Source organism: Carettochelys insculpta, chromosome 4, assembly GCF_033958435.1.
Source record: "Carettochelys insculpta isolate YL-2023 chromosome 4, ASM3395843v1, whole genome shotgun sequence".
Lineage (NCBI taxonomy): Eukaryota > Metazoa > Chordata > Testudines > Carettochelyidae > Carettochelys > Carettochelys insculpta.
In genome coordinates, this window is record NC_134140.1 from 113670491 (window position 1) to 113695278 (window position 24788).

A 24788-nucleotide genomic window follows, 5' to 3' on the forward strand; every position below is an offset into this window, starting at 1 on the left:
CACGCAGAAGACCAGCTTCAGAAACTGCTGGATTGGTTCTCCAAAGCATGCAAGGACTTCGGGCTTTCCATCAGCCTAAAGAAGACATATGTACTTGCTCAGGACATTGCTGACCCTCCATCAATCAGCACTGACAACTATTCGTTAGAGGTCATCCACGAGTTCATTTACCTCAGGTCCACCATCACTGACACCCTGTCATTGGAGTCTCAGCTAAATAGGAGAATCGGAAAAGCAGCCACAACTCTGTCCAGACTCAGCAAGAGAGTATGGAATAACATCAAGTTGTACACCCACACCAAAATGCAAGTCTACAGAGCCTGCATCCTCAGCACCCTCCTTTACAGCAGTGAGTCTTGGACCCTGTACGCCGGCCAGGAAAAGAGGCTGAATGTCTTCCACTTGCGCTGCCTCAGGCGCATCCTTCGAATATCGTGGAAGGACAGAGTGTCCAACACCACTGTCCTTGAGCAAGCTGGAATCCCAATCATGCACAACCTCCTCAGGCAGCAGCGGCTCTGCTGGCTTGGCCATGTCCACAGGATGAATGATGGAAGGATCCCAAAAGACATCCTGTATGGTGAGCTAGCCTCTGGCAAAAGACCTCCCAGATGCCCCCAGTTGTGCTACAAAGATGTTTGCAAGAGGGACCTCAGGGAGGTAGACATCGAGTCAGACAGTTGGGAGGAGCTGGCGGACGATCGCAGCTGATGGAGGCAGGAACTACACAAGGGCCTTCAGAAGGGTGAGATGAGGATCAGACAGCTAGCAGAGAAGAAGCGAGCCCACAGAAAGCACAGTAATGACCTGCCAGACACCCATTACACATGCAACAGATGCAGCAAGGACTGTCACTCTCGTGTGGGCCTTCACAGTCACAGCTGACGCTGCAAATGATGATCCCAAATGGAACTACAAAGGGCGCGATCCATAGTCTACGTAGACTGAAAGATGCTACTACTAGTGCTCATCTATAAAAAGGGGAATAAGAACAAGGCAGGAAACTACGGACCGGTCAGTTTAACTTCTGTGCCAGGAAAGATAATGGAACAAGTAATTAAGGAAATCATCTGCAAACACTTGGAAGTTGGTAGACTGATAGGGAGCAGCCAGCATGGATTTGCAAAGAACAAAGCATGTGAAACCAATCTGATAGCTTTCTTTGATAGGGTAGCGAGCCTTGTGGATAAGGGAGAAATGGTGGATGTGGTATACCTAGACTTTAGTAAGCCATTTGACATGGTCTCGCATGATATTCTTATCAATTAACTAGGCAAATACAACTTAGATGGGGCTACTATAAGGTGGGTGCAAAACTGGCTAGATAACCGTACTGAGAGAGTAGTTATTAATGGTTCGCAGTTCTGCTGGAAAGTATAACAAGTGGGGTTCCGCAGGGGTCTGTATTGGGACCAGTTCTGTTCAATATCTTCATCAACGATTTAGATATTGGAATAGAAAGTACGCTTATTAAATTTGCAGATGATACCAAGCTAGGAGGGGTTGCAACTGCTTTGGAGGATAGGGTCAAAATTCAAAAAGATCTGGACAAATTGGAGAAATGGTCTGAGGTAAACAGGATGAATTTTAATAAAGACAAATGCAAAGTGCTCCACTTAGGAAGGAACAATCAGTTACACACATAGGGTATGTCTACACTAGCCCATCCAGAAAGGGCTCCTTTCTGTCAGCAATTAGGAATAAGGGGATTTCAAAGTTGGTGGGGCCTTTTCTAAAAGGAACCCTGTCTGAATGAGCTGCACAGCAGCGAAAAGCAGCAATTTTGAAAAGCCACAGCCAGTGGCATGCTAATGAGGCGCTGAATATGTATTTCAGCACCTCATTAGTAATCTTCGAAATGGCCATTTGTACGGCCATTTCGAAGATTTGGGCTAGTGTAGAGAAGGCCCAACAGAATGGGAAGTGACTGTCTAGGAAGGAGCACAGCAGAAAGCGATCTAGGGGTTATAGTGGACCACAAGTTAAATATGAGTCAACAGTGTGATGCTGTTGCACAAAAAGCAAACAAACATGATTCTGGGATGCATTAACAGGTGTGTTGTGAGCAAGACACGAGAAGTCATTCTTCCACTCTACTCTGCGCTGGTTAGGCCTCAGCTGGAGTATTGTGTCCAGTTCTGGGCACCGCAGTTCAAGAAAGATGTGGAGAAATTAGAGAGGGTCCAGAAAAGAGCTACAAGAATGATTAAAGGTCTAGAGAATGTGACCTATGAAGAAAGGCTGAAAGAATTGGACTTGTTTAGTTTGGAAAAAAGAAGATTGAGGGGGGACTTGATAGTGCTTTTCAGGTATCTAAAAGAGTGTCATGAGGAGGGAGAAAAGTTTTTCTTCTTGACCTCTGAGGATAGAACAAGAAGCAGTGGGCTTAAAGTGCAGCAAGAGAGGTTTAGGTTGGACATTAGGAAAAAGTTCCTCACTGTCAGGGTGGTCAAACACTGAAATAAATTGCCTAGGGGGGTTGTGGAATCTCCATCTCTGGAGATATTTAAGAACAGGTTAGATAAATGTCTATCAGGGATGGTCTAGACAGTACTTGGTCCTACCATGAGGGCAGGGGGCTGGACTTGATGACCTCTCAAGGTCCCTTCCAGTCCTAGTATGCTATGATTCTATGATTGTGGTCTATTATTTTTCTGTGTGAATTTTGAGAGCATAGTAATTGTCTGGTTTCACACCTAGTTGTTGTAGAGGCAAGTAGTGGACTGGATGCGGTATACCACTGTAATAGGGGTGCCCAGGATGTGGTCTGGATTGTGGGCAGCTGAACCTTCTGTACCACCAGGCTGAGGTGTCTCCCTCTCACTTTGTTGTTGTTGTCAAGTTACAACCCTCTGATAGGTACTGCACCTACACAGATATCCACAAGCAGGGACACTCCCAGCAATCTCAGTTGAATGATCTCTCAGCTGTTCATCAGCCATACAGAGGAACACTCCAGCTGATTCCCCCAGCTCTCCATTCTTGCACTCCAGAACTGTACCATCTTGCACTGGGGAGAAGCAGGAGCAGTGTTGGTCCATTAAGTTTGCTGCTCCTTCAGTGTGGAGAGGACACATGCTAACCTTGGTAAACTGAGCTGAGAGTTCCCAAGCACTTTAGTGAAAACACAGTGTTTTAGGAAAAACATAAAACAGGTTTCTTCACTACAAAACCAATGACTGATTATAAGTAGCAGGAGCAGGCGTAGAGCTCAGAACTCGTTACGTAAGAAGCTAAATAAATAAATAAATTTGAAGTCTGCTTTACAGACTAAACAGGAATTAAATCAGGCAGTGTCTGATCCTGACACTTGGTACAAGCAGGCTACGGATCCTCAATATACAGATTGGGACTACCATCCCCAGTTAAAAGTCTGCCCACCCAGACACTCCCTAGAGGTGTTGATTTGTGGGGGGAGGCATGTGATTCCTTACGGTTACCATATCTGAACTCCCAAAGAAGAGGACACCCCTGAGAGGGAGTGTATACAACACTATATATGTTATAGTAACAGAGATAGCTGTGCTAGTCTATAGTCTATCGAAACGAAAAAGCAGTCCAGTAGCACTTTAAAGACTGTCCTACAAACGCTCATCACCTAATAAATTATTCTGTTAGTCTTTAAAGTGCTACGGGACTGCCTTTTTGATTTGATTATATATATATTATAACACCAATACTATGTGAGTTGGTAGTTATTGGCAGAGATACTCTCTCTCTCTCTCTCTCTCTCTCTCTCTCTCTCTCAAGGATGTCCTCTTTTTTTGAAAGTTCAAATATGCTAACCCTACGTTTCCTCTTTATCCGCATTTCCATCTTGCTGGAAAGATCTTTCCACTGATATGGGGATCAGGCAGTTCCCACTGGTCAGGCACTCTCCATTGCATATATACTCCCTCTGCAAAGTCTCTGAGATGGCCTGTGGCAGAGTGGATTCCCATTCATGATGTGCCAGTACTGTCTGGCTACTCCTCTGTTGTACCTCACCAGCTTGTTGGGGTGTTCCCCACCTCACAACATATTTCAGTGACACATACAGCAATACTTTATCACTTCCTACATAACTGAGTGTGCTCTCATCGTACAGGATATTAATGCTTAATAGAGCAAAGCTTTTTCAGATGGTACATCACAAAGTGTGCACTGTACCAAACATATAATCATATCAGAGTGGAAAAATGCACGTTCTAGGTAGGGCATAATCACAGGCGGGTCTGGGTAGGCAGCAGCCCACCAGTTAGGATCCAGGCCCACCTGCCCCCAGTCTTGGCTCCTCTCCACTCAGTGCTCCATCTGTGCCTGGGTAGCAGGGTCAGGGGCTAGCTCTGTTCTCCTGGCATTTCAGCCAGGGAGCACAGTTGGGGTCCTGTAAACCCCTGTGCTCGCTCTCCAGCATGAGTGATAGGAAGGCAGGGGGAGCAGGGCAACCCCCAATTCTGCTTCAGAGCTGGCACTCTGGAGCTGGGCAAACCCCTGCTCGCCAAGTCACATGCAGCACTTTGCAGGCTCAGCCGAGCAAGCCTCTGCACTGACCCTGAAACCTGATCAGAGCCTGGGGAGGGCAGAGTGGGGCAAACCCTGTGCGCTGACCTCACTTCTGCTGGGAACAGCAGGCCAGGCAAGAGGAGCAGGGCAAGAGCCCACACCCAGTTCTGCTTGGGATGGATGGGGACAGAACAGAGCAAGCCTCCAGTACTCCTTCCCAGCAGGAGCACCCTTCTGGCAGAGCTGGAGAAGCCCTGAGTGTTGGCTGGGAACTGTGGGGGCACCCATATTTGGGCTCCCCCATTTTACAGGGCTTCTGGCCAGCATGTCCAGTCCTCCCTTCCCCAAGGCAGCTGGAAGCGGGGGGCACAGGTGTTATCCCCTCATCGTGGCCCACTCACATGAATCAGGGCCCACCCACTTGCACCACCCTGGCTATGCCACTGGTTCCAGACTGCTATTTTGAGGTACAGAGTGTCACCCCTGCATGTTGGGATAGGTATGTGTAGCTCTTGACAGGTTTTACAGCGGGGGCTGTTGATCGTTGCAGAAGTGGAGCTATATCTGCAGGCTTTGCACCTGTTCTTTTGGGTGGGTCTGGTGCTGCCTTGAGTTGGTGAGTCACAGTCTGAGAGGATGTTTTATTCCTCTGTTGAATCCAGTTCTCTTGGGATATCTGCATGTCCCATTTCATGATACAATCTACTTCTTTGGTGGCACGTCCTTGTTTGGTGAAGGTGGCTTTAAATGGGGTAAAGTGTATATTCCAGATTTTCTCCTTGTGGTAGCTGAGTGCTTAGGAGTGAGGACTGGCCATGCCAGGATGATCCATACTGACTTCATAAAAATAATGGGTAATGGCGGCATGAGCTCTAGGGTATAGTTCTGAAGTTTAGAAGAGCTCACTGAAAAGATGTGAACACCAAGCGGGTATGAGCCCCTTCTCCACCCTGACCCCTCTTCTTGTTGTACCAGCGTCAGGAAAAAAAAATACCCACATATGTGTGCTGTGCTGACTACTGGGTCAGGCACTTCATGAGGTCAGTATTTCCTTATGATTTTCTCCTAGGATTCTGCCTGTCCTATTTTGATTTTTCAGGTTAACATTAGGTAAATTCCAGTCCCTGAACCCCCTTTCAAGAGCATTTCCTTGTACTATGCACTCACTGGTAGCCACTCGCAGGAGTAGCCCCATAAGCATCCTCCCAAAGAAATAGTATGCACCAGATGCGGGCAATAAGCTGGTGGTGGTTCACCAGGGTTAGCCCCCGCTGGGCCTGTGCGCTTTATTTAGCTGCACCTCTGCCTGAAGCTCCTGTTGGCTGCAGATCACCATTCCCAGCCAATGGGAGCTCAGGAAAAAGAGATGTGGAACAGGATATCCGTGGCCACTGGGAGCTTCAAGTGGAACTACCTATGAAAGTGTAGGCAAATAACGCAGTGATGACCCACCAGAAGCTAACCCTGGGGTACTGCACATAGCCCAAAAGGTAGTTATTGCCCACCACTGGTATACATGCAGCTGAAGAATTATAACTCGGGTTTCACACTTTTGCTTAACATCATGTCACTGAGCTGTATTTATCATAAAATGAGACTGTGTCTTAACAAACAGAGAGATTTGAACAGTGCTCAATTTATAGTGAAAAAACTGCTGAGCCTTAAACATGTTTTTTAAACTTTCATAACTGCCGCAACAAATCCAGAGGTGCCAGGGTTATGAACTGCTGCACCTCGAATGGGGAGGCTCAGCTTTGTCAAGTCCCAGTTAAGTGCTGGATTGAAGCGAGGATAATGGACATATGCCTGGGTACAAAGATGGGTACAAAGAACAGTATAATATGTTTTCTAGAGAATAAGTCATTACAGTTTCTCACCCACACCGTTCTGTAGAACTTGCTGGTTTTCAGTCAGCCCAACAATCAAACCATCCAAAGCTCAGCTCCTCCCCAAAGCATGCTCTTCAGTGAATTGATTAACAGGATATTTCCCTTGCAGCTTCTGTTATAGTTCAGCAAACCTGTGACATGCGTTCCAGTTGGTTGTTCGTTCCTCAGTGCGCTGGCACCATGTTGCCCTCTCCTTGCCATGTTAGCTTTTTTTTTTCTATTACTTCACTTGTAAAGGTAGCTCCCAGTGTGTGATTTGGATTGCAATATTTAACTTATATGTAGCAGTACATGTACTTAATTTACATGTACATAACTACCTTTACTCCAGTCTGGAAGAAATATTTTTCTCCCTGGCATATGGATTTGAAAGCACAATATCAGTAGAAAATACATAATTCCTCATTTAGTGTAAATATATACATTCCACTATGATATTAGTGACCAGTGTAGGGTGCTGGCTTTCATGTGGTACCTTATGGGCCATTTGCTGGATAAATACTACAAACAGCATCAGCTGAAATGAGTTTGTCAGGCCTGTTGGGAGTTGCTGACATGGAACTGTGAACCTTTACCAGCAGGTACCAGTGGGTATTACAAAGCTCCACTGGGGTCTCTTTTGAAAAGTAGGGTGGAGAGTACATCATTTGCCAAATCCGTCTGGGCAAAGTAGACAAAAGTGCCTTTGACTCTCACTCATTAGAAAGCCTGGCAGAGTGTTAGATTTTTATGGATTATTCTCATCAGAAGGTGCAGTGAATTAAGATTAGAAATCACTGTACAGCAGCAGAGGAACATACATCCTGTTGCTATGAGTAAGACTCCGGCTGCAGGGCTTAGAGCTGGTTTTGAAACTTTCAAAAATGTTTAGAGAAAACCAGAAGCCTCTTTTTTTAGCCCACTTATGACCAGCCCTTTTAGTAGCAATTGAGCAAAAATTGCCTGATGACTGCTACACTGAGAACAGAGAATAGCCAAGATCACATTCTCACAGCCAGTTCATGGGCTTCTCTTGCGTATGGAATGTGGTTGCAAGTGACCTGCCATTTCATACCAAATGCAGAGTATGACTTACTCAGACTTTATTTCTTAATTAGATCTTCTCATACTGGGACATAACGTTGGCATAAAGAAAGGGTATTCTGGGTTCAAGATGCACTCCCTTCTCCTAGGATATTGTAAGAGACCAGCAGCAATTACCTGTATGCCAGGCCACCTGGTGCTCACTGCTGATTCTGAGTCATCTCCAGCCATGGGGATGGGATTCCAGGGGTTTCTTGTCTTAATAGATTATCATTTATTCAATTGCAGGCTCTATTAAATTGCCAGTTGCTCCGTATTTTCATACTTTGCTATAAAATTTTCCTGGTTCAGACTGTCTCTATTAATTAGTATCTCTTTTAAAAATATCCCCACATACATCAGCAAAAAGTTGGTCTGACGTACCCCATATTCTAAAGAAAGATCTGCCTCTGTGTAGAACCTTTCTTGACTTCTGGGCTGAAGAAGAACAAAATAAAGTATTAAAAACACAGCTGGCTGCCAAAGGAAAGGAGTTCCTGTAAGGACTGAAACAATAAGTCTCCTCTATCCTGAACTCCCAGAGGAAATATGTTCTGTTTCCTCCTGTTCTTCATCAAAGTCCCCACAATAAGCAGAAATCGGCAGTGATTTTACACAGCCTCTGCACACCTTTTCCACTTTCTAATTTGGGCCTCCCTCACTGAGAGAGAACACACCCTGGCTGGGTCTGCGGGGGAATGCCAATGTGACAGACTACAAGCATGAAGCTGCTTGGAGCTGCCCTCCTCTCCCTAACTGTGTTCAGCCTTTGCACCAAAAATGGTAAGCGTGCACTGTTCTGTCGCTCCTTTGACTTCCTTGCTAAGCAGCTGATGCGCTTGGGCATGATTATCTCTTTGTGGGTCGCTGCTAGCGAGGGCTTCGCCTTGCTGTACTATAGCAATTCAGTGGTTCATTCCACTGCAAGGAGGCCATTGGCATCGAATCAAATTAAATGTCTGTTGTAAAAATAATATACTAGTTGGTTTCTGTAGCATATTTCTGTCCAACTGTCATGTGCCTCCCAAAGCTGAGGGAGTTAAAGCACCCAGAAAGAAGAAAAACCCATTTACTCAAACTTTTTTTCTTCTTTGCCTTTGGAAAATAACCTTTGGGGGGCTTAAAGGGGAATTGAAATGTTTGTCAGATTTGAACATATGGTTTAACATAGTGGGAAACTTACAGTGGACTCAGCATGTCCTAGTGTAAACCTGCTAACTTATAGGAATCACACCAGTGATGAACTTGGTCTGCCTATCAGAAACCACCTTACAGTGACAGCAAATACATGTAGACTTGTTGCATTCTTCCAGTGTAATCCAACAAAGAACAAAGCAATAGTGTCTGAATTCTGCAATGTGAAGAAGTGACTCCTGATTTCAAATATTTGATGATGCTAGGTGACATAATGACCATTATCCTGCTGTTTCTGGTGTTCTCCGGCTTAAAACTTTGTGTACTTGCAAACCAGGAAAAGATTACTTTTAATGAGTAGGATCGAGCAACAGTTACTATTATCTCACCATCTTTGTTGAGAATTAATTGGAAGCCAAAGCTAATTTTCTCTATTTGTTGGCCCATTATGTGGATGACCTGAAGTTATAGCTTTTACAAATGGCTTTCAGTGACTAGCTAATAACCAATTAACAGAAAATCTGTTATTAAAAGATTAAGTAATTGCAGGCACTGAGTTGTCAAACTTTTACTTGGGTTCCATGTTCGAGATGGCAGCCCAAATAAACAAGTCTCTTGTGTGGTGTGACTTGTGCTCCTCTTCAGGCTCATGGCTGGTAAAATGTGATGAAGAGTGACTGGTAATGTTGTTGCTACAGAAAAATTTTCTTTTCAGACCCTGCTCGGTCAGTATGAACTCTGAAAGTACGTGTTTGGGCTGCTATTTATGTTCTGTTTGCTGGGGTTAGAAGGAGCAGCCTTCCTGCTATTGTTCAATCTTGAATTCATTACATGCCTTTTGAAAAGCAAGGTAGAATAAGTTCAGTGGGAGCAGGCTCAACAGAGCCACTTCTGAAAGCTTATTAGACAGCAACGTGCCCAGGTTAAAGGGGATGCTCAGCAGAGCTATATCTGTAGAATGCATTTCCTAACACTTCTCCTGCTACTGAGTGGGAATGATAGGGTATGGTAATAGCCAGGCAGAGCTCATCACACTGAATTAGCAAATGTCAAATAATGGATATTTGCTTCTAACTATTGTATTTAAAAAAAATCTCTAAACTGCAGGCAGATCTTGTGCTGAAATTCCATTGGTAAAATCATGAGAAAAAATGAAAACCCTGGGTGGAAAAATACAAGTTGTGTGTTTCCATTTCTACCACATAAATGAATGGAGCTGGAAAACTTCATTAACTGATAATCTGTGGAGGCTTGAAAAGAGTCGACTCATGCTCTTGTGTATGACACAATAAAAAGGCAGTGAAGTGGGTCTGTCTCACGAAAGCTCATCACCTAATAAATTATTTTGTTAGTCTTTAAAGTGCTACATGACTGCTTTTTTGTTTTGATAGAATACAGACTAACACGGGTATCTCTCGGTCACTGTATGATACAATGTTATTTAAAGGGACACTATACCTGAAATCTGGTCAGTTAAAAAAATGAGATGAGTAAATTCCTTTACTACACCTGCTGCTGAACCCCCTGCTAGCTTGTTTTATAATCCCTATTTCCTGTTTTTAAAAAATATTTTCTTCCCTTTTGCCGTGTGAAAGATCTGGGCAGGGGAGGGAAGTAGAAAGAAGCTGTTGTATGCATAAATTTCTGTCAGATGCTGAAAGGGAACAAACTGAGAAAACTGAGGCTTATTGTTGACTGTAATTTAATTCGATTACACTAACCTTAAATGTCCCTGTAATAACAGCAGATTAAAAATGTCAGTAACTGTGATTTAAATTGACCATGTCCCTTTAAAAAATCAGGAGGCCGTAACTGCAATTTATGTAAAGTTAGAAGATGTATGTTCACTACTTTTCCAGTCTAGGGACCTTGTAGCTGACCCTCTCAAAGCTAGCTGGCTGCTCCCCTGTTCTCTGACAGTATGTTTTCATTGCAGCTCGCTGTGACCTAGGTCAGGGCTGGCACCCAAAATAGAAAGAAGAGCCATTTTTTTAACTCAGTAAAAAATTCAATTCAAGAGCGGCAGTACACATGACTAGGAGACGGTCCTTAATAAATAACATCAAACCATAATTTCTGTAACTCCTGTTTTAAGAACAGTGCACACACAATGATGCTTAGGAATTCCTGACTCTAGAACTGAAGTGCTCTGGCCTAACCACACTTCCTGCTATTCCGGTCTGCACCAAAATATGCAGATACCTCAGCATAGAAATGCTTGCTGGGCTGATTCATCATGCTTCCAATTACCTGTTACGTTAGGGGCTAACATCTCTGACAGGTCCATAGGGGCAAATGGGAGAGAAATTAAGCCAAAGAGCTTGGGAGCTACGAGATGATGATGATCCACCACAGAAACTCCTCCTGAGTCAGCACCAAGGTTTATTTTCTGGAAGAAATGAACCGTAACCAAAGTGAAGCTTGTTCTCTAATTTTTCAACAGTGTGTGGGTGTTAGCATGTACTCATAGAATAATATCTAGTGCCTCTACAATGCCTCTATTCTTCAAACAGCGTGCATATATTCACTAAGTACCTGATTCTCTGACTCTGCCTGGCAGTGAATAGCACTTTGCCCTCGAAGCACTCCTGTCAAAATCAGGCACTGGAAATAAATAAAAAAGGAACTATTAAATTGCTCTGTGTGTGTGTGTGTGTGTGTGTGTGTGTGTGTGCGCACGCAGGTGGGTTGGATGGAGGTGGGGTAGTATTTGGCACTCAGGTCCTGATCCGAAGGGCACTGATATCATTTGAAGTCTTTCCATTGACTTCATTAGGCTTTGTGTTGAACCCTAAATGGGATGGTCCTAAACCAAACCCTCCAGTTCTGAACACTACTGAGGTTTGTGAGTAACCCCATCTCTATCATCAGATAAACCCAACCATTGCATTCCAGTTGTGCAGCTTAAGACAAATGATGCTGATTAGCAGGAGCACTTTCAAGTGATGGTTGTTTGCCTTTCTATTTAGAGATGCTTTAAGTTTGAAAGTGTTATTTGTTTCCAATCTGTTCTCCTTCCCTTTCAGCTCTTCTTCCTTTGTCCACGTCCTTTGCTTTTAGAACCAGAAGCAAAGTGAACCATTTTGGAGACGTTGCAACACTTAAGTGTGTTTTCTTCCCATTTTGTGTCCTTTTCCCTTCCTATTTTGGCCGTGGCTGCAAGTGTAATAGCTTACTAGCTCAGTATTGCAGACATAAGAAATAGAATAGGCTTTGAATAATTAGCTGAATGTTGGATGCCTATGTAAACTGAACCTTAACTTGCATTCTAAACATTTTGGCTGTACCTACACAACAAACATAACTTCTAAGTTGCTTAAACTTAAGTTAAACTTTGAAGTAGGGTACTGCTCCATTCCCAGGAATGCAGTAAGGACTTAGAAGTTGAGCTCCCTACTTCAAAGTTAACTTCAAAGTAGCCAGCAGACAGTCTACACACATTTTCCCTTACTTCGAAGTTAACTTCGAAGTAAGGGAAAATGTGTGTAGACTCTCTGCTGGCTACCTTGAAGTAGTGCCTAACTTCGAAATTAACTTCAAAGTTAGTTCCTAGTGTAGATGCATCCTTTGGGGTTGCATGGTAGTGGTTGGGAACATCTGAAATCAGGTTGCGGTAATGAAATTTATATTGCCTTTTATTTGAGCTTTAGTTCCTCTGCAGGTGATTTTTCTCCCTCCTGATACATTCCTTTGAATCATTACTGGTCTCTCCTGTTGGGCTAACAGTGGCTCGTAATTTCAAAGGTAACCTTATTATTTTTGTGTTCTGTTCAATAGTATGTTTTACTCTCAAATACAATCATTCAACACAATTGGGTAAGATAAGGAAACACAAACCAAGTGTAGAAATAGTTCATTTGACTGGCGAGCAGGGCAAGATGTGCAGCCTGAACAAATGGAGGCTGTATCCTTAGCGCATACTGAATTCAGCTGCTTCTGAATGAAACATGATGCTACATATTAAAAATATCAAACTAGACACTGTTTTGCTTTCATGCATTTTTCTCACTTGAAATTATTTTGATTTATTTTCTTCTGGTTTTTTTTTTCTTCTCTTCTATATCTGGACCAAAGCCAGAGGGCTTTGTTCAGGAAAAATACCCAGTGAAGTCAATGAGTTTTTCCTAATTAAAGAATGACTAAGAAGCTCAGTATTTGACCTTCTGTTTACCTACTTGCTTATCTCTAACCTCTGCAAAAATCCATAGACACATAAGTGACAACTCTTTGGAGAAATACTGTCTCCTGTTAGACTAATGAAGGTTCTAACTTCATGGCATGCTGCAGTGAAACTAACAGTCTAAAGATTATTAGACTATATAGCGACAACCCCCAGAGAGATGTCACTGATTTTGCACTGCAGTGAACTTCTTATCTGATGGAGCAAATTTTAAGACAGGTCATCTGCTTTTTGTAGGTACCACATTTTAAAATGTACATTGTAAATGGCCAGTGAAAAGGTCTGGCAGGGCTGGGATGTTATAAAATTATGTCTGCTGCAGGAGAAACTCTGCCCTGAATAAGACTCTTGGCAAACCTGTCAAAATCCAATTGGATTGCAAGGGGCATTATTTGATGCAGAGCTTGGGCCAACGGATATGTAGGAGCTCTTGTTTCCATACAGCAAATCAAAAATCTAGGCCAGGTTCCAATAAAACCCCGTAATCTGCTCTTGACAAGCCCAGGATCAGGTCAGCATACAAAGAAACAGGTATCCCATTTTTAAACTGGGATATCCCAGGGACAGATCCTGGGCTGTAAATTAAGCCATTTGAACTCCTTCCTTAAGGCATAAGACCTCCTAAAGAGGAAATGGGTCCAGTTTTCCTGGGACTGTTATTTCATTCCCAACTAGGTCCAAGGGAGAGCACCTGGCATCTATGAAAACGGGCAACAAAGGGGAATAGCAAGACACAGGAAAGAGCTGGTGATAGTTGTGTGTCAAGAGCTCTGTGACACTCAAGAGGGCATGAGTCAAGTGCTGCTGGTGAAAAAACCTAGTGCAGAGAGAGCTGGCCAGAGTGAGGCAACCCTGCTGAGTAGAAGAATTGAGCAGAGAATCCTAGACAAAGAGGCAGAACCAGCTCAGTCAGTGGAGGCTGAGCCCAGGAACAAGACAGTTGATTCTGGAAGGAGGTTGGGACTTAGTGAAAGAGGCTTAGGAAGTAGAATACTGCAGGGAGCCTGCTTGTAAAACAACTGAGTTGAGGGCTGCAAGAGAAGAGCACAAAATGTGTGGAGAATTGCTAGGGATATGGAGGCCTAGGAATAGTAACTGGAGGAACTGTTGACTCATGGATGTCTGGTTGGAGTTGGGCCCCAGAGTGCAGGGCTGGAAGACTGCTGCATTTTAACCTGCTTTACTGGGAGGCCAGGGTGAGAAATCTGACTTGGAGGATTTTGCTGAAGATGGGATTGTAGTAACTATTCCTGAGATCAGGCCTTGAATTGGACTCGGAGAGGAACCTGCTGTGATGGAGTGGGGGATACCTGTGTGTGTGTGTGGGGCTCACAGAGGGTGTGGGGCTCCTGCTGAGGGTAACCCTGACGACCAGGTAACACCTTTGTACTGCAGACAAAGGGGGAGGTGGAGCCTGAGGGGTTTGAATTGGAACTGGGAGTTGGAAGCAGTTAGTCTGGGCTGGGAGAGAGAGACAAAGGAGGGGGCCAGGCCCCAGCTCTGGGGGCCCCGAGGGGCCTCCTCTCCCCAACATGGATTGGACTGGCTGTCTCTGCCTGCTGTACTGACTCCTCTGAACGATGCTGTGTCCTGTCGGCTAATAAACCCGCTGTTTTCCTGCTGAGTGAGAGACTCTCCTGCCTGCAGACAGGGTGCAGAGCATTGGGGACCCCAGAACCCCATCACACTGGTGTCAGGAGTGGGATGTTCTGCACCCCGAGGATGGAGCATCCAGCAGTAAGTGACCGGGGCCCCGGAAGAAGTGGGGCCTGCGAGACCCAGGTGTGCTGAAGGGCAGTGAGGTGCAGCTCCCCAAGGCGGAGAGGCCTGCGGCCGAACCCAAGCAACTGCGGTCGTGGTCCTTGAGAGGGGGTGTCACACCTGAGGAGGGGTTACTCCTGGGAATCTGTTGGAGTCGGTCCCAGAAGGTGGAGGGGCCGAGGGCCCAACCCCCAGGAACAAGTGACCCACAAGGAGGCTGACGCTGAATGAGTTTGTCCCAAGACAGTGTGCTCATGGTCCTTGACAGCGGGTGTCACACTGAAGGGGTTCCTCTGAAAGTCTGTTGGAGTCGGTCCCACAGGGCAGAGGGGCCTACGGCCTAACCCCAGGGAGCTTGTGACCCGCAAGGAGCCTGGCACACTGAAGGGATTCTTCCAGGAATCGTGGGGTGCAGAGGGCATCAGCCTGAGAGCCTGCAACCACGCTGAGCAACTCCGCTGTGAAGTGGCAGCACCTGGAAACTGAATCGAGATTAAAGAAGCTGGACAAGGCAGCGTGGATGTGCAGTGGCAGAGCTGAGGGTTAAGGAAAATCCTGCAGAGGTGAGCCCGGATCGGGGCAGGGAACCCTGGACTGCATGGAGCTCTGAACCAAGTAGCCTGCCACAGCTCAAGGAGGGAAGGAGCGATTCCAACCCATTATCTACTAGTGGCCAAGACAGACCTGCGGAGAGTTTTCCAGGCCTGGGCCAAGGAAGGTGCCTGTGTGTCTGTGCAGGAAAGCAGCTGGTCCACTGGGAATGGCAAGTTGTCTGTGAGAGAAGCTGCTTCACCTTCTGTGTGTGTGTGAGACCAGCCGGGGGGCTGGGACAAAGGAGAAAGTGTCTCCCATTGTCTGTCTGTATTGAACAGCAGCAGCAGCAGCCTGGGGAGAGACCAGAGCCTGCATTTGGAAAAGGTGCCAATGAGGAAACTAGCCCATTGTCTGAGGAAGATTCCCCAGCCTGGGGTGGCTGGAGAAGGAACCACCAGGCAAAAGCATTCCAGGTGTGCCTAAACCCAGCCATGGGGGCTGGAGCAGAGGGAATGGCTCTGGGATGGGCAGTGGTGTCCCTGCTAAGGACACTGGTCCTTGGTGCAAGAAAAGTGCTTTTGCTTCTGGGGAAGTGAATCCTTTGCCTGAGCCTGTGGGGGCTCGAGATGGAGCCAAGAGCCCAGAGCTGGATCTGAGGGCAGCTGAAGCCCAGATGGGAAGTGGGCCTGCCTCTGTCACTCTCAGGGGGGATGATGCTTTAACTTGGTCTAATCCAGTTAGTATCATCAGGGAATCCCAGAGACCAGACGATTCTGGTACTTGTTCTTTGCCTGATGCTGAGGTGTTACTGGGAGGGGGTGAGAGGACTCTGTCCTACCAGAGTCATCCTCTCGCCAGGACACAAGAACAGATGGGCAATGGTGTTATGTTGACTGATGAAAATAAAGGAGCTGGTAGCAGAAGGGAGGAAAGGGATCCTAACCTTCTGTCCGGTGGTACTGGCTGTCTGCCTGGAGGGGGATTACGTGGGAATCTGCCTAATGGGCCAGAAGTGATCCTGGGTGTAGGTGAAACCCAGGAGCTGGTTGTGGCTCAAGGGTGCAGTGCCCCCGTGGAGGCAGACAGGGGTGAGTTATTGTTTGGGGAAGCTCTTCAGGAAGAGAATTTCCCTGAAACTTTTCCTGACCCATCTGTGGGGACTGCAGAAAATGGGAATGAGGTGAAGGAGAGTGAACAGGAAAGGTGCTTGTCTGTAAGAGCCAGAGCAGCCCTTTGCCTGGGGAGAAGTTTGTTTCAGCTCCTGATGGCCAGGACCTGCCTGAGTATGAAACCACTGGCTGTGCTCTGGAAGGGCCAATACCAAGCTCCTGAGTTGGAGCCTCCCCCAGCAGGATTATGACATGGAGGTGGTGCACATCAAGGGGAGCACTGAGGGTACAGCCAATGCCCGATCACGAGGGGAGGGCCCCGAACTTCCCCAGGTCACTGGCTGAGTGACCCCGCTCAGTTCGGTCTGGAAGCGGGGAGAGATGTGATGGAGTGGGGGATACCTGTGTGTGTGTGTGGGGCTCACAGAGGGTGTGGGGCTCCTGCTGAGGGTAACCCTGACGACCAGGTAACACCTTTGTACTGCAGACAAAGGGGGAGGTGGAGCCTGAGGGGTTTGAATTGGAACTGGGAGTTGGAAGCAGTTAGTCTGGGCTGGGAGAGAGAGACAAAAGAGGGGGCCAGGCCCCAGCTCTGGGGGCCCCGAGGGGCCTCCTCTCTCCAACATGGATTGGACTGGCTGTCTCTGCCTGCTGTACTGACTCCTCTGAACGATGCTGTGTCCTGTCGGCTAATAAACCCGCTGTTTTCCTGCTGAGTGAGAGACTCTCCTGCCTGCAGACAGGGTGCAGAGCATTGGGGACCCCAGAACCCCATCACACCTGCGGGAGGACATGACCATGAGTCTGATTTGTGCTGAAGAAGATGGGCAATAGCTCCAGGGACTGTAGGAGAAAACAGAGAGAACTTGCCTGTCTCACTGCAGTCAGCTGCAGGAAGGCAAACTGGCAGAGGTAGCCCCATTGTATGATGGCTTAAACAATTAACTAGTGATTCACCTGGTCTAAACCAGTTCTTGAGTGGTGTACAGCTGGGGTCACAGCAAAGAGTAGCTGTGCCCAGTACAAAAACGGGAATGTGCATGGGGCTGAGCACATTGAAACATGAGACCATCTCTGTATGGTCGTGATCTGAAAGGAATGCGTGTGGCTGGAGAACATTGTGATTCCTGGCTGGTATAATGGTCCTTATGGGGGCTCCACCTAAGTTGTGCAAGGCATGAATCAGCCAATGGCCAGTCAAAAAGGGAAGAGGAAAAAAAGAAGGCAAAGCCATCACTTCCATCCTGAAGCTTACCAAATGCTGAGGTTATGAGTTTGAGGATTCAACCACCTAACTGTACATGATCTTCGGTGGGATTTTCAGTGAAGCGCCACAGGAAGGCAGGCACCTAACTTCACACTGATTGTTGTAAGCTCCACCTATATGTTGATAAAAGTACTTTCCAAACAATATATAATCTCATTTTTTCCTGGCTCTCGGATGCTCTGGGGTGTCAGCTGTAGGTTGTCTATAGCAGGGCACTGCAGGTGGCTGAGCGCAAAGAGCAAATACCAGACACATGGACTGTAGCCTTTTTGCCTTGCCTTATCACCCTAAGGCTACGTCTACACGTGCACGCTACATCGAAATAGCTTATTTCGATGAATAAATGTCTACACATCCTCCAGGGCTGGTGCCGTCGACGTTCAACATTGACGTTGGGCAGCACCACATTGAAATAGGCGGTGCGAGGGAACGTCTACACACAAAAGTAGCACACATCAAAATAAGGATGCCAGGAACAGCTGCAGACAGGGTCACAGGGCGGACTCAACAGCAAGCCGCTCCCTTAAAGGGCCCCTCCCAGACACAGTTGCACTATACAACACAAGATCCACAGAGCTGACAACGGGTTGCAGACCCTGTGCGTGCAGCATGGATCCCCAGCTGCCGCAGCAGCAACCAGAAGCCCTGGGCTAAGGGCTGCTGCACACGATGACCATAGAGCCCCGCAGGGGCTGGAGAGAGAGTGTCTCTCAACCCCTCAGCTGATGGCCGCCATGGCGGACCCCACTATTTTGATGTTGCGGGACGCGGATCGGCTACACGTGCCCTACTTTGACGTTCAATTTCGAAGTAGGGCGCTATTCCCATCCCCTCATGGGGTTAGCGACTTCGACGTCTCACTGCCTAACGTCGATTTCAACTTTGAAATAGCGCCCAACACGTAGCCGAGACGGGCGCTATTTCGAAGTTGGCGCCGCTACTTCGAAATAGCGTGCATGTGTAGACACGGCCTAATAGAAATTGTGCATCTTGACAGCAAGGGAGATATACTCCAGCATTGTTATCTAAAAACTCTTACAAAATACTTACTCCTTTTAAAGAGCACATTCAGTTTGTACTAACATCTCAAGTACCCACAGTTGAAGCTTATTTGAAAAACATTGATGCAATTAAAGCATTTAGAGTTCGGTTAATTGAATCATAGGTTGCCTTAATAAGTTGTTACTGCTTCTTATAGTTTTTCTTCTTTTCATTTTTAGCAGAATAGTAATATATAAAAAGGATTTATATTTGGTCTTGATATTATGGCTGGTAAGCCAATGCTAACTAGCTTGGCAAAATCCTTGATTTTTAGTTCATTTGAGGAGAACCATATCAGAAAGGTTACCATCCGCTGCCTTCCTAGCCAAAGAATCAAACTATTTTTATATAGTAATTTATGTAAAATTTTATAATGGACTCACCCTCCTGGTCTGAGATGTGAGTTTTTTGCGTACTAATGACCAGAAATATAATCAGTCTTGTATCTCCCAGGATTTCTAGGCTGCAGAATTTTCTCCAGGTTCCACCTCCAACACAGAATGTAGGCTTTTATTTAAAATAAATAAATGGTTGCATAGAAGGCTGCAATGATAACCTTTGCAATGCAAATAAAACCCGAGATAGATGCCAGTGGCTGTAGATAGCTCAGAGAGATGGTTTCAGGCTGAGGGCAGAATGACTGAACTCCCATAGCTCAGAATGTCAACATTGCTAATTGTTTTTCAGCTGTCCATTTAAGCAAATGTTATTCAAAGCAGTGGGAAAGCTGGTCTAGAAAGTCAACCCCTTTGCCACCACACCCCAAAAATAATCCAACCAAACCCTTCAAGAGAGGAGGGGAAGGGATGGGAGATTTATCCCTTCAGCCATGCTAATAGCTTTAGCTATCCCATGGCCCAATGACTTCCCCAGATGCCAAAAAGCTTCACATATGCCTCACAAACAACCAAAACTTGCAACTTCCCCTGACAACTTTTACAATATAGATGAATTGCCCATACAGAATGCTCCAGGGCAATGAAAACTGGATGTTCATACAACTGAACTGAATATTGAGATAAATGACATGTGATACTTTGATTACTGTAGTTATTTATTTCCAATGGGAGTCAATAAAAGTTTGAATTTTAAAAGTTGTTTGAATTCCATGTCCTGCAGAATCCAGGGCCCCCTACTGCAGAATTAAACTCTAGCTTATGGCACAGCACATGAGCCTTGAAAACAGATCACTTCAATGTTAACAGGATAGCTGCCTATTATATGAATGCAACTTCAGGGTCTCTTTTTGGGAGTGCTGTGTTCCATTACTGTACTGTATTGCTATAGATGCTATCATGGGCAGAAAATACATGTGCTGCACACTTGATTCCTTTTGAAGTTGTCAGTTGAAGGAGGACTACCAAGAGGAGGATCAGTATTAAAATACTTGCAAAGTAATCCAGGACTAGAAATATGCTGCCAATAACTGAAATACTCCATATAACTATCGTGATAAGCCCCTTTCCATAAGCACGCTAACGTAGTGATATAGTGGCACCTACTTTGTAATATCATAGAAATTAGAAATGAAAGTGACTTAACCTGCTAGTGTACTTAACCAGCTATTTCTGTTTCAGCAGACTGTGACAGTACTGCCATGCTCTCTAGCTCTTCTGTCTCTTCATGGCCCCTCAGCTGCATCCTGTTGTGGACGCTGTGTTGACTTACTGTCATTGTTGTCACTGTGCTGTGCATCTTGACCACGTGCGGTTTTTGAGCCAATAGCAAAAATAGAATTAAGATCTTAGTGCTACATCCGACCAGCCCATGCCCTCTAATGGAGAATCTCCATTAGCTGTTTGCTGAACAATATAGAGCCCATAGCAATGTCCCTTTTAATCTTTTCCACGGATGAGCAGAATTTTTCCATCACTCACCTGACGAATGTGGCCAGGCTGGCAGAAGTTTGTAGCACAGAGCTTTCCATAAAGTTCACTGGGGAATGCAGAGGTGGAGATACTGTAGTAGGGATTTTTGTTTTGCTGGACTGTATGGAGGGAAGCGGGAACAGTGATACTGGCTATACTTTGTCAGTGCACAAAGTCTGCCAACCCTTCAGCTTGTGACAGAAGTACTTTCTTCTTTGGTCCACTAAATCTGGTCAGTATTATTTCTGATGATGTTTAGGCAGAAGTCTGATTCTTAAGCTCACAATATGCCATTATCTGTCTTAAGTCACTGTGCCGGTGGTTATTCGCTGTTACTCTGCTCATTCTATCCAGCAGTATTCTGTGTAGGAACAGTTTGCTCTGCACTTTGCATATAAATAACTTTCATGGGCTCGTCGCCTGGAGCAAAGGGAGGGCCGCCCCTGTGTTCTGGGAAGGGGAAGAAGGAGCCGAAGAAGTTTAAATGCCAACACTTCACACCCTGCTCTTCTTTGTTCCACTGTAGAGAAATTGCATCAGGTTCTGGCGCTTCCTGCCCTTCCTTCCTTTGGTCACTGCCAGCTCTCATGGTGAAGAGGCCTCCTGCTCTGTCCAGCTCAGCTTCACTCCCAGAAGCACCTTTACTCTCTCTCCTCTCACACTATAGTAATGGAGGTTCTGGTTTCCTCCTTTTCACAGCTCTTCCCTGCTTTTGTTGCCAGCTGCTTCTATTTCTTGCGCTCCTGAGATGTTCTGGCCTTGCTAGCTTTCCTCAAAGTCTGAATGTCTGTCTACCCACTTGCTGGAGGTGGCAGCTGAGCCCACTTTTTGTTGTGGGAGTGGATGTCTTCCTTCTTCCTTGCTTCTGGAGGAGAGGGCTGCAAATCACTGTGTTAAAAAACTGAGTTTAAATTTGCCCTTTCCAAGGGATGGTGTATGAAGGGATGGAGGCTGAAAAGAGGGCAGGCCACTGCTTCAGAGTGCTCTGAAAATACCCCTAAAGAGACTGGCACCACTCCTTGGCTTATATTTTAGTCTAGCCCATGGTGGAAAACAGTCCCTTTACATCTTACAAAGGGGCAATTAAACCTGGCCATTGGTGCTCTGTTCAGCCTGTCCACAGAACCACTTTCTCCAGTCATTGCACTGCAGCTTACAAAACAGAAACTTTAAATGCATAAAATCACAGAAACTGCAGTAGATCAAAGCCAGAGACAAAAAGGAAAATGAGAGACAGTGCATTAAGTACTCACAGCAAGGGTATCAGTAGCCCTAGGAGCTGTGCTGGGAAGAACACCTACAACAGTGCCCCTGCTGTGCCAGTGCTTTCTATCCATGTGAGCGCTATAATGACAGTGAGTGAGGCAGAGTAAGGTATACTGGTGACAAGCAAATGCAGTTTCAAATTGGCTAGTAATATTTGTGCACTATTGCAAGTGCTTTTAAATGTGTGCATGATGTGTATTACACATGCTGCACATGCTTGCAATAGAAACAAACTGGAAGGTGGTTTGTCCTTTGCTCTGTGAAATTGACAAATGGCTCATAAAACACTCCTCTCTTAAGAGTGTCTGCAACTTTTGACCCTGCTGATGACTGGCAGTGAACTGCTCATGGAACTAGATGATTCTTTTAACTGCAGGGTGAAGCAAAAGTCACACCTGGTGGAAATGAACCAGTGTTCATTGCCTACTGTGCAGCAGGGGGCTAGAGGAGTTCCTTTAACGAATTGCACTCGTTGTAGAATCTTGGTTGCCCATAACATTTGATTCTGGGCAGAGTATTGAAAAGGCTGCTGTAAAATATGATGAATTTCCACTTGTCCATGCAAATTCACTTAATGCCAGGTATTTGTCAACACTACAATGTAATCCCCAGGTTAGTAGGATTTGATTTGGCCGATCCTGGGTTTGTAAATCTAGGACTTGGGCATCTACACTCAATTGTAACCCCAGATTAGGAACTGTTGAACCAGGTATCCTACCCTGGCACTCCAGGCTCTACACTACATTGTATGGGTCCAACCACTCATATCTCAGTCTTCCTAACACCTTTCCAAATGTGTCCTGAGCATTTGGTTCATGGTGCATTGTGGGAAAACTTAACTGTCCTCAAACTTGACTGTCCAGAGGACCAAATCTGTCCATGAGGTTGTGAGGTTTGGTGTATTCCCAGAGTACTGCCTCAACGCTGTAGAGCAATAGGGCTCAAACCCTGTGTCCCAGCTTGCCTCATGTTTGGATCCCCTATCACGGTTGGAGCCCTGGGTTAGTGTAATGTATTTATAGTTGAAGGAGGGTTAGGCTTGAGCCTGTGTTTGAACCCTCGACTTCCATCACAGTGGAGACGTACCCTCATTGTATGAATTACTGTTCAGGAAAGATGAAAAACCTGAACAGAAGAGTAATTGAGGTGGCAGATTTCCATTATGTCTCCTCTTCTATGCTACCGTCTGAATCACTCCTTCTGTTCACATTTCCTTTCCAACAATGAAGGGTCCATAATTATAATCTACATTTATTCAATTGACCATAAGATGTGCTAGGAGGAAATTATGCTGAAAAGATTCTGTGATCTGTATCAGCCAACTAAATACCTCTGGGTAATATCATTAGAAGGTCTCTGCACCAAGAACATGGCTCCAAATAACTCCAGGATTTAGGAAAGTTGAGATCAGCCTTTGAATGTTGATGACTCAGAGTTTGGGTGGTAGCCTGAGCCTCTGCCAATGCTAGAGCTTCCACACAGCTATTTTTAGCACACTAGTTTGAGCCAAGGTTTCACAAGACTGTCTATCTGGACTAGCAGTCTCACTCCTTGTGGTAGTGTAGATATATTGATCTTTAGAGTAAGTAATTTAGAGTAACCTGTGGCCGTCAAGAAAAATCAGTCCGGCTATGTCTACACAGCAGTGTTATTCCTGAATAAGCTATTCCAGAAGAGCTTATTTCAAAATAGTGCAGCTGCACACAAAAAGCATTTTGAAATGGCGCTCAGCTATTTCAAAATAGAGCGTCTACACACAAAAGAGCTTATTTTGAAATAGAGCCATTGGATGCACTATGGCTTATTTTGAAATAGGCTGTATTCCGTGTCTACATAGAACAAATAATTCCTGTGTCTTAGGCTATATCTATATTAGGCAAAATAAGGCAATTGCAGATACGTAGTTCTAACTGTGGCAATTGTGTGGCTAGAATCATCCTATCTGCACTCAGCTTGCTTGGCTATCCATACTGTCCTCCCTTAATCCTTGTATCTCATGAGGAGTACAGGGGTCTACTGTGACCCCTGAGAAATCAATTTTGCATATCCTCACTAGTCATTCAAAATCAAACCTCAGGAGACTGAACCTGAGCAGGTCAATCTTCTGGGCTAGTGTAGACATAGTCTTACATATGCTCCTATTAATACACACCCAGAATTTTTGCCTTTTCCACAGCTGCATCATATTGTCAGTTTATGTTCAATTTGTGAATTGCTATAGACCCCAGATCCATTTCTGCAGTGCTACACCCTCACCAGTTATTCCACATTTGTATTCATGGATCTGATTTTTCCTTTCCTAGGTGAAGTACTTTGCACTTGTCTTTGTTGAATTTTATCTTGTTGATTTCAGCTCCATTTCCAGTTTGACAAAGTCATATCGAGTTCTAATCCCATTCTCCAAAGTGCTTGCAATCCTTCCCAGCTTGAGGTCATCTGAAAATTTTATAAGTGTAGTTTTCACTTTGTTATTCAAGTCATGAATGAAAATGTTGAATAGTATTAGACTCAGAGCAAATCACTCTGTGGGCCTCACTAGCTACATCCCCCCAGTGTGATAGAAAACCACTGTTAACTGCTCTTTGAGGATGGTCTTTCAACCACTTGTGCACCTACTTTACACTGATCTCATCTAGCCCACATATCCTTACAGCTGGGCACATTAGACTCTATGAAAAGTATTTCTGCCATAAAGGTATGTTATATTTCCTGCTGCCCCACACTCATTGAGCTGGTACCACTATATATTGAAGACAGTGGTTAGAGTTTGCATGATTTGTTCTTGACAAATCCATGTTGCTGGTTGGTTTCTCAGTGCTTACAAATGAATCATTTAATAATTTGCTATAGTATCTTTCTGGGTATCAGAGGTAGCCTTACTAGCCTATAATTCCTCAAGGTCTTTTTGTTTCCCTTTTCAAAGAGATAGGTGCTATGTCTGTCCTTCTCCAGCCCTCCATGAATTGTGCATGGTTCTGGGATGGCTTCATCTACTTCTTATGTACTCTAGGGAGAATTTTATCAGACTTTGCCAATTTGAATGCATCTAACTTCTCTAAATATTCTTCAACCTGTTTGTTCCCTACTTTGACTTGTGTTCCTTCACCACTTGTTGTTAATATTAATTATATTAAGTATCTGATCACAGTTTATTTTTTCATTCGAGATGGAAGCAAAATGGAGAGAATGTTT

At 45.2% G+C, this 24788-nt stretch overlaps 1 protein-coding gene across 4 annotated transcripts in view; it reads left to right on the plus strand.

Moving 5' to 3' along the window:
• The first annotated feature begins 8028 nt into the window (after window positions 1–8028).
• Window positions 8029–24788, plus strand: part of EMCN (endomucin) — a 129717-nt gene continuing 112957 nt past the window's right edge. For all 4 annotated transcript variants that reach the window (XM_074993514.1, XM_074993517.1, XM_074993516.1 and 1 more), the window contains exon 1: window positions 8029–8219. In XM_074993514.1, the coding sequence (XP_074849615.1) occupies window positions 8159–8219 (61 nt within the window). In that variant the 5' untranslated portion in view covers window positions 8029–8158. The remainder of the gene's footprint in view (window positions 8220–24788) is intronic.